The sequence below is a fragment of the Dictyostelium purpureum genome, assembly GCF_000190715.1.
Source record: "Dictyostelium purpureum unplaced genomic scaffold DICPUscaffold_541, whole genome shotgun sequence".
In the NCBI taxonomy this organism is placed as follows: Eukaryota; Evosea; class Eumycetozoa; order Dictyosteliales; family Dictyosteliaceae; genus Dictyostelium; species Dictyostelium purpureum.
Genome location: NW_003519875.1, coordinates 1 through 15,545, shown reverse-complemented (window position 1 = coordinate 15,545; position 15,545 = coordinate 1). Strand labels below are relative to the sequence as shown.

Genomic DNA, 15,545 nt, shown 5'->3' with positions numbered 1-15,545 from the left:
TACTTTAATTACTTTAAAAATTAATCATTAAAAGGTAGGTAGAAGGTAAGTAAAGGTAGGTAAAAGGTAAATTAATCAGTAACGGGTAATAAGTAGCAGATATGTATTAGGTAAGTAGCAGGTAAATTACTTTAAAGTACTTTAAAAATTAATCATTAAAAGGTAGGTAAAAGGTAAGTAATAGGTAAGTAAAGGGTAGGCAAAAGGTAAATAAATCAGTAAGTGGTAAAAAGTTAAAGGTAAGTAGCAGGTAGGTAAATTACTTTAAAATACTTTAAGTTAATAATAGAAGGTAGGTGAAAGGTAAGTAAACGGTAAGTAAAAGGTAAATTAATCAGGAACAGGTAATAAGTAAAAGGTAAGTAGCAGGTAGGTAAATTAATCAGGAACAGGTAATAAGTAAAAGGTAGGTAACAGGTAGGTAAATTACTTTAAAATACTTTAAATTAATCATTAAAAGGTAGGTAAAAGGTAAGTAAAAGGTAAGTAAAAGGTAAATTAATCAGGAATAGGTAATAAGTAGCAGGTAGGTATTAGGTAGGTAAATTACTTTAAATTACTTTAAAAATTAATCATTAAAAGGTAGGTAAAAGGTAAGTAAAAGGTAGGTAAAAGGAAGACAGAAGGTAAATTAATCAGCAACAGGTAATAAGTAACAGGTAAGTAAATTATTTTTCTCTGCACTTTTTTTTTTTTTTAAAAGGGAAGATGCCAGCACTGATGAGTAATGATCCTTGTTCATTACATATATAAAACTATTGCAGCAGATGAAACGATCTTCCGGTTATTTCTTATATCTTATTGGTAAAGATAGCTGAGCTGGCCCTTCTTTTTTTTTTTTTTGTGATACAAGTTTGATATGTTTAATCCAATTAAATTTCAGGTACGTCAATGTAATGTTTTTTTTTTTTTTAAAAGTTAGGTGTGTCCATGAAATTCAAATCTTCCAGAAGATATATGTACTTCAAAAAGAAAAATATTCAGAGCGGGAATCGAACCCACGACCTAATCCGTGTTAAGGATTCGTGATAACCAACTACACCATCCGAACATTGTTATTGAAACTTAAGAATAAAGACTCCATAAGGTTTGAACAAAAACAACTCTAATTGAAACAAAAACCAGTGGAACCCAAAGTATATTAGCATAAAAAATCAAACAAGAATTACCGTTTGCCCTAGCCAGAAAGCTTATACCAGTAAAGGGGAGAGATCTACTCTGGAGATACTTGCTGAAAGCATTGCCAAAAATTTTCGAACCACTATGCCCGTTATGTCCAGACAAAGAATCATCAGAACATATATTATTCAAGTGTCCATCGGTCAATAAACCGGTACAAGAAATAATAAATCAAATTTTAAAAGAAGTTCAGTACGATCCTGTAGTGTTAGACACTCACATTTTAATAAATATATATAGATATATTTGGGTTTTTTAGCCTATAAAGGTTTTCCCATAAAAAGTAATACGATAGCTTCTTGCAAAGTGTTTCAGTACGATCCTGTAGTGTTAGACACTCACATATAAATTAATAAATATATATATAGATATATTTGGGTTTTTTAGCCTATAAAGGTTTTCCCATAAAAAGTAATGCGATAGCTTCTTTCAAAGCTTATTAAAAGGTATTTTATTATTTATTATTTGTTTGTTTGTTTTGGTTGTTTATCTGTTTTCCAGATAGAAGATTACCCACTCTTTTACATGTAGTATGTGACGAACACCTATTTACCAAACTGGATAAACCATTCCTAGCAAATTTAATAGCATTAATTTTCGAACAAATGTCGTACAAAAGAAACAAGAAAATCATGAACATTTCACCTACGAATTAACATATGAAAGAGTACTCAAGAGATTCAAGTTACAGTATTTCCAAGTTTGTTTTGACCCAGTATGATCAAAAATTTTAATTCTTGTGTAAATCCTGTACTTTTTATTTTTATTTTATCAATAAAAGGTGAATATATATAAAAAATAACTTATTTTTTAAAAATACTGTCTTTTTATTTTTTATATTTTTTTATTTTTTATTTTTTATTTTTTTTTTATTTTCCTTATAAAAAAAAGTAGAGGTCAAATCTTTACTGAAAGATAATTAATTTTTATCTTTTTTTTTATTACTTTTCTTATTTTTTTTATTTTTATTATAATAATATTATGTTTTAATAAAACTAGAATTACACTTTACAGTAACCAAGAAGTCCATTAAACTTTTATAAAGATCCAGGCACAATTAATATTTTTATAAACAAAATTATTTATATTATAATTAATAATATTAATATAAAACAATTATAATAAAAAATAAAATAAAAATTAGACATTAGATTTTCAAAAGAAAAACTTTTTTTTTTGAAACAATAAACTCTTTATTAAAAATTAATTGGTTTTTGGAAAGGAGATAGATTATAAAATCATTTTGTTGTTATTTTTTTTAAAAAAGTTATTTTAAAAAATAGTAAAACCCCATCAAAATCAAATTTTATTAGATATTTAAAAAAATATCAAATTTAATTTTGGACAAAATTTAAAAAAAATTTAAAATTTAAAATAAAAAAAATAAAAAAATTAAAATTTTTTTTTTTTTTTTTTTTTCATTTTTCAATTTTTTTTTTTTATATGATTTATTTATAACTAAATACTATTTTTATCTTGTATTAAAATGATAGAACCAACACCAGTATGCAAAAACTATTCATCAAAACCCATGACCAATTTTAATACCCAACATTCACAACCGCAGCTGCAACCACAATAAACCAATTCTACTTTAATAGAATTAAATTTAAACATAAGATCATTGGGCTATATTGTAAAAAGAAAATTTTGGAGTTTATTAGAAATTAAATTAAAAGTAGGTGGTAATAACATTTAGACTAATTGATTATTGTTATAAAGTAAAAATATGTAATAACATTTTAAATTATTAATTATAATACAGGCAGATGAATATATATTAATAAAATCTAGAGATATTAAGCTTTTTTTAGAGACTAATAGAGATGTAAATTTAATTAGTTTACTATACGAAAAGAAAAAAGAACAGCTACACATGTTTGATTTAGTAGAATGTGCATATTCTTTAGATAATATAGAAGCATTGGAGTATTTCCTATCAATGAATGTACCAACATTTTTACCAAACTATACAATTAATAATAAAAGTTTTTCAATATCATCGATTAAATCATTAGAATTACTATTAAAATATCGAGTAAATATCATAGAACCTTATAATATCAATATCAATAATAACAATAACAATAATAACACAACAGCAGCTTCAGCTTCATCATCATCATTCAGTTTAAACAATAGTAATAGTAATAATTATACAACAACAGTATCATTAGCATTCAGTTTAAAAAATAGTTATAGTAATAGTAATAACAATATAACAATAGTAGCACCAGAACCTACAACATTCATTTTAAAAAATAGTAATAGTAACTATAATTTAAATAGTAGTATTAGTGAATATAGCAATCTAAATAATAATAGTATCAATTTAGCCCGAAGCGCAAGTTGTAGTAGTATAAGCAGTTGTAATAGTAATGATAGCAATGGGAGTAGCGGTAGTAGCGGTAGTAGCGGTTGCAACAATAAAAACAATAATAGCTTTTTAATTAATAATGGTAATATAACACTTCCACCACCACCATCATCATATAGAAATTTAATTAAGAGGAATTAAAATCATCACCAATTTATATACTACTTTTAAAAACATTAAATATTGGTAATATTCAAGAGGAATATTATTTACTATATAAAAATAAACTAAAGAATTTTAATATTTAAAATAGTAAATAGTTATATAAAATGATCAATAATAATTAAACTTTTACTGCAACAGATAATAATAAAAAATTAAATAAAAACCTTAACAATAAAAGTAATAGTTAAAAGTCAAACAGTTTTAGTAAATATATTTAAAGAAATTATATCAAAAAGATGAAATTTATATCCAAATAGACGAAACTAAAATTGAACCTTGTAACATCACCAACAAGTCTTAAATAATATATTAATAAAACATACAATCAAAAAATTAAATTTTTTATATATATTTTTAACAATTTTCACATAAATGGTGTCTTTTTTTATTAATTTATTATTTTTTTTATTATTAAATTAAAACATCATTTATTAGTGGTTGTTAAGTCACCTTTCTTATTACTTAAAAAAAAAATTTCTAATAATCTAATACATTGTAATTTTTATTTTATTTTTTTTATTATAATTGTTTTTTATTTATATTATAATTAATTTATTTTGTTTATAAAAATATTGATTGGTCTAATTGTGCGTGGATCTTTATTACCAATTAATGGAGGGTAGGGTTTTTATAATATTTACATGTTCCGATAGTTGATTTAAATTTATAAATTTTTACTGTGGTTATTTTGATGGTGAATGAACATTAAAGTTTAATGGACTTCTTGAAGTGGCGAGTTTTGATGTTCCCTATTATGATCAATGTTAGTTATGAAAGCTTCGGTGTCCTTTACCTTCTCTTCCTAAAACTATTTTATTTCTATCATAGTTGCTTGGCCAGAGCAAATCATTGATATTCGTAAAATATTTGATTATATTGATTAGCTTCAATAGTGTAGACTTGAAAGTTGGTTCTAGGTTTCATCAAACCAATGTTTCTTTCATACATAATAAACATGCACCCAATGTCTATAAGAGTTATTATAGAACGCTATATCAACTAACTAACATTTTTTAATTTGTAAAATCAAATTCGATATTATTGCAGCCGGTTTGAGTTTTGATTCAGCTGATTTACCAGAGTTTAAAAAATGAGGGCGAATGGACGTAGGGTTATTTTTTATTTTGTTTCTGTGACTGGGTGACTAATTACGATGCTTATTACTTATCTATGAGAAAATTTGTATTAGATGCACGATTCTACAGCTTTGTTTGATCCAGAATCTAAACTACTACTATTTGATATCAAATATTCTACATTATTACTTGATTATGGATATTCTACACTACTTGATTTAGTAGATTTATTTGATTCAGACTCTAAACCACCATTACTTGATAAAATAAACTATTTGCGTTATGAATTAGATTCTACACTACCTGATTCATATTCTACACTAGTTGAGGTTTATAGAAACCCACACGATTTACGAAACTTCCTTATATAAATTATTCCTTAGTTCCACTTGATGAAAAATGCTCTGTATTACCACCACATAATGAAATAAACAACACAAATTTTAATGAATAGCTACAACTTGGTGCAATAGATTCTATTCTAATATTTGATGACAGGCTTTGCGTTACGACAACAAATACCAAAAATACAATAGATATTGCAAAACTTGACGAAACAGGTCCCAAATTATTTGATGAGTTCGGAATATATACCACTTGATACAACTTTATCAAAAACTAAACAAAATTCTACACTACCCAATATAATAGATTCTACTACTTTGTCCAGAGGTTATGCATAGCTTGATGGAACAGATTCGGTACATCAACCTTTGATAAACAAATAATTCACTACCTGGTGTAAAAGATTCTTAAGCACTACACTTGATGGAACTTTACCACCACAGAAAAAAACCTCGGCCGATGAACCTAAACTTCTATTTGATCAGCTGGTGGAGAAGCAAAAATACGAATTTCTTCTCTCATTCCATTATTTTGAACTGAAATAACAGTTGAGCCTTCTTTTAAAGCCATAAATTCGCGAGATGAGCATACGTCACTTGATATCTTTAACCTTCCATTATAAATTATTAATTGAGCTAGATTCGAAATGAATTCCTTTTGGTATCATCTATGTTCAAAGCAAATAAAATTGATTTATTACTATTTGATTTTAATTCTTCTAAAATGTAGTTATATTTTAACCTTTTTCTAGTTTCTTCTAATTCTTTTTATAATCTAAGAATTGCCATTTATTGTTCCATTTATTTAACTTTTAAACCTGTTGCAGATAATTCATCGAAATCAATTTCTTCTTCTGAAACAACCTTTGCAGCGGCAACTAATAAGTTTGTAGCATTTGTACACTCTTTGCAGCGTTTGTAAGTTTATGTTGTGATAGACAATTAATATAAGATTTACAAGCGGAAAAAAGTTGAGAGGTAGAGGCAGTGACAGCTTTAGCAGCAGAGATTAAACCTTAAGCCCAAGTTGGATATTTTTATACATTGGACCCCATTACTAGTTCTACCATTTTCGACACGTTCTCTTTGAGCCAATGTCGCAGCACCGACCAAAGTTAATGAGCACTAGTAATTACCATAGCGGCTTCCAGCATAGCTTCAGCGACATCAAGAGCATCTCCTTCTTTCTTTGGTTCTATCTTTGACTTTGCAGCCAATAAAGAATTAGCCGTATCTTCAATGGTTTTAGCAGCAGCTAATAATTCTCTTTCGGCATTATGACCGAGGTCGAAACCTCTAAATATTTCTTTTCTTTTTCCTGATCCTATCGGCATCGGCTTGTTGAGCTAATGCATCCAATGCATTGACACCACCTTTATATGAAGCTAAATTATTTGTAAATCTCTTACGATCATCATCATCTTGACATTGACCACCTTGAAGACGTACACTTTCAAATAGATTTTGAGTGAGTGCACCAATTTTTCTAGCTGCATCCATAAATTTACTTTGTAATTCGGGATCTATAATTAATCTTGAGGAACCTTTAGAGTCATGGAATAAATCTTTTAATGATTCTGAAACTGAATTGACAGCGGCGAAAATATCCATTTCTAAATCATCACCCTCTTGATTACAAAGTTCATGTAAACGATTGGCTTGTTGCATATGGTGTAAAAGATCTTTGTTTACCATTTGATGGGTGGCTTCTAGATTACCTAAATTATTTGGATTGTCGAGTAATTGAGAAACATTACCAAACTTGATTTTTTTTTTGAATTATTTGCTAAAATCCTAATACTGAAAATATTTCGGGTAGGCCAAACTCTAATATTCACCTTTAGCTATTAAGACGCCGTCAACATTATTAAATTGTGGTTGTTAGCTTGATTTATTCTTTATCCTGCATATTTTGATTTAATTGAAGATAAATTACCAGCATAAGTAGCAATCTATATGAGAATAAAGCAATACCAATAAGTTGTGGTGGATCATTTGTATTGTCTTCTTTACAATAACATCTAGGCACTTGTGAATTAAGTTGAATTAAACTTTTCTGTTAAACCATATGTTTAATTATGGCAAGCGAAAGTTGGAGTTACTTTAAAGAATTTGTTTATTGAAACGACAACTGTTGCTTGGGCCAAAGCAAATGTATTAAGATTTATATAAATAGTTGCCCAAGATTGAAAGACTTTGAAAGAATTTGAGTTTCTGAGACTTTGTGATAGTTATTGCTATAAATGTTGAGATTATTATTATTATTATTGAGCAATAGTTCGTGGATGGGTTGGTATTTATTATTATTTGTAAATATTATAAAATCTATTTTAATAGGTTCGCTGTGCATTTGATAAACATAGTCTAAATCTTTATATAATTAATTAAAATCCTTTCATTCATGATATCGACGACAGCAGATCCTGTAAGGGTATTGAATGGTTTTAATTAATCTTCCTTTTGAATATTAATAAAAGTTAATTTAATTTATGTTAGTAATTCTGTTTCTATTTTCAATATTTCTTCAACGATGCAAATTTCTTTATGTATATGGGTTTGTTGTTGCTGTTGTTGTTTTAAAATAATGTATTAATTTACTTACTTGTTCTCGAAAGGCTTTAAACATATTTTCAGTACTATTAAAATTATTATTATTTATTAGATGTGCTATAGTTTACATTATTAAAATTATTTATGTGTTTGTTGTGATCGAAAAAAATAAAATAAAAAAATAAAATTTTAAAAAAAAAATAAAAAATAAAATAAAAAAAAAAAATAAAAAAAAAAAATAAAAAATAAAATAAAAAAAAAAAATAAAAAAAAAAAATAAAAAAAAAAAATAAAAAAAAAAAATAAAAAAATTTTTTTAATAAAATTATTTGATTTTTAAAAATAGATATTATTTTAAAAATTAAAAATGGCTTTACAACAAACACACACAAATAATTTTAATAATGTAAAATATAGCACATCAAACCAAAATAATAATTTTAACATTACTGAAGTATGTTCAAAATATTAATAGAACAAGTTAGAAAATCAATACATTATTTTAAAACAACAACAACAGCAACAATAAACCCACACACATTTAGAAATTAGCATCGTTGAAGAAATATAGAAAATAGACACAGATCCACAAACACAAATTAAATTAACTTTTATTAATTATCAAAAGACAGGTTTACCAATTAAAATAAATCAATACCTTTACCGGATCTTCTGTCGTCGATATCATGAATGAAAGGATTTTAATCAATAATATAAAGATTTTACCAATGTTTATCAAATGGCATCTCTCACCATTCTTTCTACTTTATAAATGCAAACTTTGAATTATAATCAGACTTACCAAGTAAACGTCATATTATAATTATAGAGTCAGTTTATGAACCACAAGTAATTTTTAAATGTGAATTAGCAATCAACAGTTTAGCACAAAATGAAAAAGACTACAACAAAAAACCAAATGTGATACAAAACAACAGAGATTTCAAATCAAATAAAACAAGTATTCAAATCGACTCATTTATTTACAATTTCAATTATATACAGGTTTTACAATTAAAAGATGACTTATGGGTTTAGTTATTATTGCTTCAACATTGGCATTGATCGCTGCATGTATTTCAAAAACGAATTTATTATATGCAGTTGGTTCAAGTTGTATCAATGGTGTTGCTGTTTTAGATTTAAATATCATTGAAGATAGTGCAGGCGATTGTTTTTATTTCAACTCATATTAACAAAAGAATCCAATTCGATATTGCAGAACAATTAAATCTACACGCATTTCTAATAATAGTATAAATTACAAAAAATATAAAACTTTTACTGCTACAGATAACTAAAATAATAAATAATCAAACAGTCGCTTTAATAATAAACAAAGTAATATTAATAAGTCACCCAGTTGTTGAAAATATATTAAAAGTAATTATATCAAAAGATGTATCCAATTAACGAATCTAAAATTGAACCCAATAACATCACCAACAAGTCTTAAATAATATATTAATAAAACAACAAAGTACTATGATCAAAAAATTAAATAAATAAAATATTTCTATGTTATAATTATAATTCAATAATATTAAAAATATACAAATAAATAAATAATTTTTTTTTTTTATGAAATATTTTATTTTTCTTTATTATAAAAACCAATCGATTAGTTTAACTATGGTTGGATCATCATTTTTATTTTTATTATCGATATTATTATTTTGTGGTAGTTGCTTTTTATTTTATAATACTTTATTAATAATGCTATAGAGAAAGCAAATAAGAAATCTTCTAATGCATATATAAAAAGATTAATAAATGAAAATCTATTTTTATATTAATAAATAATTATGGTGTTTGAATAAATGATATGAATCTTCACCCAGTTTTTCTAAATCTTCAATATTTGAATACTTGAGACATTTCTTTATAGCTTCATAGGTAATCTTTGGGTAGTCTGCTCTGTTTGAATTAAACTTATATAATACCTTCTGAATATTATCGATATTTAATGTTTTTAAAAGTAGCAGAACATAATTTGGTAGTGATTTTAATTCCTCTTTATTAAATTTCTATATGATGATGGTGGTGGTGGAAGTGTTATATTACCATTATTAATTAAAAAGCTATTACTGTTTTTATTGTTGCAACCGCTACTACTGCTACTAACGCTACTTCCATTGCTATCATTACTATTACAACTTGCGCTTCGGGCTAAACTGATACTATAATTATTTAGATTGCTATATTCACTAATACTATTTAAATTATAGTTACTATTACTATTTTGTAAACTGAATGTTGTAGGATCCGGTGCTGTTGTTGTATTGTTGCTACTTTTACTAAAACTATTTTTTAAATTGAATGTTATTGCTACTGTTGTTGTATAATTATTACTATTACTATTTTTTAAACTGAATGATGATGATGATTGTGATTATGAGGCTGCTGTTGTGTTATTGTTATTATTGTTATTATTGATATTGATATTATTAGGTTCTATGATATTTACTAGATATTTTAATAGTAATTCTAATGATTTAATTGATGATATTGAAAAACTTTTATTATTATTTGTGCAGTTTGGTTAAAATGTTGGTACATTCATTGATAGGAAATACTCCAATGCTTCTATATTATCTAAAGAGTATGCACATTCTACAAAATCAAACATGTGTAGCTGTTCTTTTTTCTTTTTGTATAGTAAACTAATTAAAGCTGAATATCTCTAGATTTTATTAATATATATTCATCTACCTGTATTATAATTAATAATTCAAATAGTTAATACATGTGTTTACTTTATAACAATAACCAAATAGTCTAAATGTTATTACCACTTACTTTTAATTTAATTTCTAATAAACTTACTTTTTTATTCAGCAACTCTTAACTGATAGACAGTAGGTAGTGCAAAACTTTTGTAATTATATATACCTCATTATGTACCATAATAATACATTCAGTATATGATGGTCTATAAATAAAATAAAAAAAAAAAATTCAAAAAACTCAAAATTAATTTTTTTATTTTTTTTTTAATTTTTTTTTTAAAAATAAATTATTTTAAATAACATATTTTTTTTTTTTTTTTATCACTCTTTTCATTAACATATATTTGTTTTTTTATTGTTTTTTTTTTGTAAATATATTTTTGTTTTTATATTTTTAATAAAAAAAAAAAAAAAAAAAGAAAAAAAAAAAAAAAAAGTTAAAAAAGATAATAACCAATGCGATTGGTTGTTTTTATAAGCTTTTCAACAAATACTGAAACAGATGAAATGGAAATTGAATATAAAATTGAACCAAATTATATTTTTTTACTTACTCCAACTTAAAAATGATGAAGGTTAACAGAACTAGAGAATTTTTATTATCAGTAGCTTATTGATTCAGATCACCCGAAAGATAAAAAAGTAAGCGAAATAAAAATCGGTTTTTCATCCCTAAAAGTTGGAAATGGACGTGATGATATATAAAAATTATGCTTTGCTCCATATTCGCATTATAATTCACCAGACCAATTAACGTTAGACCCTCTTAATTAAATCTTAAATGAAGTTATTATTTGGTAGCGCATTAATTTTTACAAATTGAAACTATTTTCAAAAAAAAAAATTTTATATTGAGCATATAAACTTATATTTTATGGGAAAAACTAAACACTACAAGTTTGTTTTTAATTAAAAAATAAAAAAAAAAAAAAAAGGGGGGGGGGGGGTTAAAAATTAATTTTTTTTTTTTTATTATTTATTAATTTTTTTTTTTTTTTTTTTGAAAATTTTTTTTTTTTTTTTTTTTTTTTTCCAATCATTCTTTATAATTTCAAAATAATAGAATCAAATAATACTTGAAAAAAAAACTATTAAAAAAAAAAAAAAAAACTTATTAAAGGTGGAGATTATAGGGATGAGCCATTAAAAGCAACACAAGCTTACCTCGAATCGTGTTAGAAATTAGAAGAGATTATTGGAATGTGTTGGTATGAAAAATATAGAAGCTCTAGAAACTGCCCACAAGAGATACTCCAGCCACTCGTTCCACTCCCAGTTTGGTTATAATTTCTTATATTTACTAAAAGAAATTCTTTATTATAATTCAATAATAATAAAAAAAAAATAAAAAAAAAAATAAAAAAAATAATTAATTTTTGTATATGAAAATTTCTGCACACACAATAATAATAATGATATTGATAATTTATTCATTAATCACAAAAAAGAATGCTATTATGTACAAATATTTAAAAAAAAAAAAAAGCTATTACATTTGTAAATTAAAAAAATTAATTTTTATAAATTTTTTATAAATAAAAAAAATATAAAAGTCTCTCAAGTTTCCGAATCACACACGAATTGATGTTACCGTGCCCTAATAATTTAAATAAAAGAATCAAATAATACTTAAAAATTATAATATTTTGGCCTCTTAGGATGTGTAATTTTTTCAATTTCTGATTTGAGAATAGTATTTTCATTTTTTAATGTGTTTAAATGTTGTCATTTCGTCAAAATTTGTTTGAATTGACATTATCTATTGATCATTTCCACCTGGTTTATTGTAACGCTTTATACGGTCAGTAAGTTTAGTATTACCATCTTGATATTCGTCTTAAACAAATTCTAAATCAATAACCTATTTACATCTATTTTTGAGATCTTAAGAGTGATTCTTTGAGGGCACTATATTTAAAAGTTGAAGATTTGTTTATTCTCTTAAAATATTTAACTTTTCTTTCATTCTTTCTTCTGAAGTATCATGAACAGTGTGGAAAGATTTTTTACTAAATTTATCTTGAATAATTGTAATCTCTGATTTAATATTGTACAATTAATTTTCGGATTGAAGACCTTCTTGAGATAATTCTAATTGTTCTAAAAGTTCTCTATTCTCCTCTTCTTTTTGAAATAAATGCTTTTCTAATGAAATGTATTTTACTTTTAATACTTGATCGTTTTCCCTAATGGCAGGGGCACTTGAAGCAGAAAATATTTTTTAATGGCTATGAACTGCTATCTGATGAACCTCTAGTAGATGATATGCTATCTGATGAGCCTCTTGAAGTCCTCTGATGCGTCTGAAGAGCTACCTACCTTCAGTAGCAACCTGCAGCAGCACCCGCAGCAGTGATAGTCCTGAAAAATGTGAGGCGTTTTATTAATTATATAATAATAAGTCGAATTTGGTAAGGTTTGGGTGTGACTGTTATTTCTTAATGAAGACTGTCTTTGGTTTGGCACAATATTAATTTATAAAATGTTTTAATATTAGCTTTCTTAAAGGTTTCTAATAACTGAGGACTGATTATTAATTTATTGATTAACTGAGTTATACAATTTTTTTTACAAGGATGACTAATACTGGGGTATTTAAATATTGTGATATACAGTATTGAAACATAAATCAAGTTCATCACGTTCGTCAAACTTTATCTTCTCCCATGACTTTTACGGTCATTGATTGTGCCTGTTTGTTCTACCTTTTCTAATGTTTTTGCTACTTTTGATTTATGCACTCTAATTTTTTTGCAATTTTTGAGTTCGACTTGTGACCTCTGTTTTTAAATGATAATATTGAGTATCGAACTTCATCACTTAACCTCATTTTGTTTATTTACTATATTCTATTTTTAAACTTATATTAACTCTTACTTATTAAATTAATGATAAAAAAAATATAAAAATTTTAAAAATAAAAATGTGGTAAAAAATATAGAAATTTTTTTTTATTATTTTTTTATTTTACCCACACCCACTCCTTACCATTTATTTCTAAAAATTAATAATTATTGGCGGTAAGGTTCTTCATTTAAAAACTATTATTGGTAAATCTTTTTTTATAAATGATTTAATAAAAGTTGGGGGGGTCTACATATATAATCCGGGCACTGTATTATTAAATTTATTTAATTCGATATTTAAATATATACTTAATTGATTTTTTGAATTATTTGGTTTATTGCTAAAATCCTGTTTTGATGATGGTTCAGAACCTAATACTGAAAAGATTTCGGGTAGGTCATATTCTAATATTCACTTTTAGCTATTTAGACACCATCATTCATTATTAAATTGTGGTTATTAGCTTGATTTATAATATATCTTGCATATTATGATTTAATTAAAGATAAATTCCAAGCATAAGTTGCAATCTACTTAGGTTTTAATTTTCATTTCTACAATGAATAAATAACCTCTATGAAACTTGAACCTCCATCAGATGCTAAATTCTTTGGGGTCATATTCGATAAGCTAAAACCATTGGAGTGTTTCACTATTTGAGCAATATTTACGAAAGCTGAAGTTTACCCTTTTCCTTATCTAAACTATTTGTGTTCTATCACTGTTATTGATATTAGTTTTGAGATTATTATAATATAGAAGTAATATTTCGTGGTTAGGTTTATTGGCCAAATCTTTATATAATTGATTAAAATCCTTTCATTCATAATATCGACGACAGCAGATCCTGTAAGGGTATTGAATGGTTTTAATTAGTAAATCTGGCTTTGGAATATTAATAAAAGCTATTTTAATTTATGTTAGTAATTCTGTTTCTATTTCTTCAACGATGCCATTTTCTATATGTATGTGTGTGGGTTTGTTGTTGTTGTTGTTGTTTTAAAATAATGTATTAATTTACTTACTAGTTCTCGAAAGGTTTTAAACATATTTTCAGTAATGCTAAAATTTTTATTTATTGGATGTGCTATAGTTTACATTATTAAAATTATTTATGTGTTTGTTTGTTTGTTTGTTTGTTGTGTATTGAAAAAATAAAAATAAAAAAAAAATAATATAAATAAATAAAATAAAAAAAAATAAAAAAAAAAATTTTTTAAAAAAATTATTAGATTTTTAAAAATAAATATTATATTAAAAATTTAAAATGGCTATGGTAATGTGTTGATATTTACTAAAAATTGGGGGTATACTTTGAAAGAATCACAGACAACACCCAAAGACAGCTTATAATGAAAATGAAATTAGAAAACAATAAAATCAGGTATTATTCCCCTACTGTGATAACGATAATTGGTAAAAACAGAAGATAATCATAATTTTTCAATCACTTAATAAGCACTAAAGTAACAAGTCACTCGGTTGTAGAAAATATATTAAAAGTTATAATATCGAAAGTGAAATGTACATCCAATAAGAGACTAAGATTGAACCTAGAAACATCACCAGCAAGTCTTAAATAATATATAAATAAAACAACAAAGAACTACCATCAAAAAATTAAATAAATAAAATAGTTCTATGTTAATAGCATTAAAAATATACAAATAAATTACTTTTTTTTTTATGAAATATTTTATTTTTCTTTATTATAGTCAAATAAAATTTTGTTTATTTATTTTTTATTATAAAAATTAAATTATTTTTTAAAATTTTGATTATTGTTTTTAAGTGTACTCGACTTTTTCTTTTTTTTTATACTGGATGAGGTTTTAAAAATCAATACTATTTTGTATTTTAGTTTACTTTTGAATTTTCTTAAATTTCACTTTATCCTAAATTAAACCAAATGAAAAAAAAATAATAAAAAATCTTATAAATAACTAGAGTTCTAAAATTATCGTTATCTCCATTTTTACCGATTATCGTTATCGTGTTCATTATCCACTTCTTTAAAAAAATATTATCTCTTTTTTATCTATTTTTTAAAAAAAATTATTCATTTTTATCCACTTTTAAAATTTGCCAATAGATCCAAAATAACAGTTCAAATATGCACATCATAGTTTGTTTCTTTTCCGCCCTTTTTTTTTTTATTTTTTAAAAAAAAATTTTTTATTTTTTTAACCATTTTATTTTTTTTTTTTTTTTAATTTTTTTGTAATTAATATGGGCGCTTTTTTTTTTTTTTTTGAATTTAAATTTTTAAATTTTTAAA

General features: G+C 24.7%; 6 protein-coding genes across 6 annotated transcripts; 3 read left to right on the top strand and 3 right to left on the bottom strand.

Moving 5' to 3' along the window:
• Positions 1–2,665: 2,665 nt before the first annotated feature.
• DICPUDRAFT_84819 (uncharacterized protein) lies at positions 2,666–3,697 on the top strand (the record flags this gene model as incomplete). Its single annotated transcript, XM_003294293.1, has 2 exons — positions 2,666–2,683; positions 2,945–3,697. 2 exons carry the CDS (start codon positions 2,666–2,668, stop codon positions 3,695–3,697), a joined length of 771 nt encoding a protein of 256 aa, XP_003294341.1.
• Positions 3,698–4,910: 1,213 nt separating this feature from the next.
• DICPUDRAFT_159326 (uncharacterized protein) lies at positions 4,911–5,398 on the top strand (the record flags this gene model as incomplete). The annotated part of the gene is made up of 2 exons (XM_003294292.1): positions 4,911–5,126; positions 5,252–5,398. 2 exons carry the CDS (start codon positions 4,911–4,913, stop codon positions 5,396–5,398), a joined length of 363 nt encoding a protein of 120 aa, XP_003294340.1.
• Positions 5,399–6,437: 1,039 nt separating this feature from the next.
• On the bottom strand, positions 6,438–6,836 carry DICPUDRAFT_90624 (uncharacterized protein; the record flags this gene model as incomplete). The annotated part of the gene is made up of 1 exon (XM_003294290.1): positions 6,438–6,836. One exon carries the CDS (start codon positions 6,834–6,836, stop codon positions 6,438–6,440), a length of 399 nt encoding a protein of 132 aa, XP_003294338.1.
• Positions 6,837–8,719: 1,883 nt separating this feature from the next.
• Positions 8,720–8,887, top strand: DICPUDRAFT_159324 (uncharacterized protein; the record flags this gene model as incomplete). The annotated part of the gene is made up of 1 exon (XM_003294291.1): positions 8,720–8,887. One exon carries the CDS (start codon positions 8,720–8,722, stop codon positions 8,885–8,887), a length of 168 nt encoding a protein of 55 aa, XP_003294339.1.
• Positions 8,888–9,696: 809 nt separating this feature from the next.
• Positions 9,697–10,598, bottom strand: DICPUDRAFT_84817 (uncharacterized protein; the record flags this gene model as incomplete). Its single annotated transcript, XM_003294289.1, has 3 exons — positions 9,697–9,994; positions 10,268–10,374; positions 10,584–10,598. The coding sequence occupies 3 exons, from the start codon at positions 10,596–10,598 to the stop codon at positions 9,697–9,699; spliced, it is 420 nt and encodes a 139-aa protein (XP_003294337.1).
• Positions 10,599–12,179: 1,581 nt separating this feature from the next.
• On the bottom strand, positions 12,180–13,200 carry DICPUDRAFT_159321 (uncharacterized protein; the record flags this gene model as incomplete). The annotated part of the gene is made up of 2 exons (XM_003294288.1): positions 12,180–12,256; positions 13,092–13,200. Coding segments are annotated over 2 exons (186 nt in total), but the record flags the coding sequence as incomplete, so codon positions are not given.
• Positions 13,201–15,545: the final 2,345 nt, after the last annotated feature.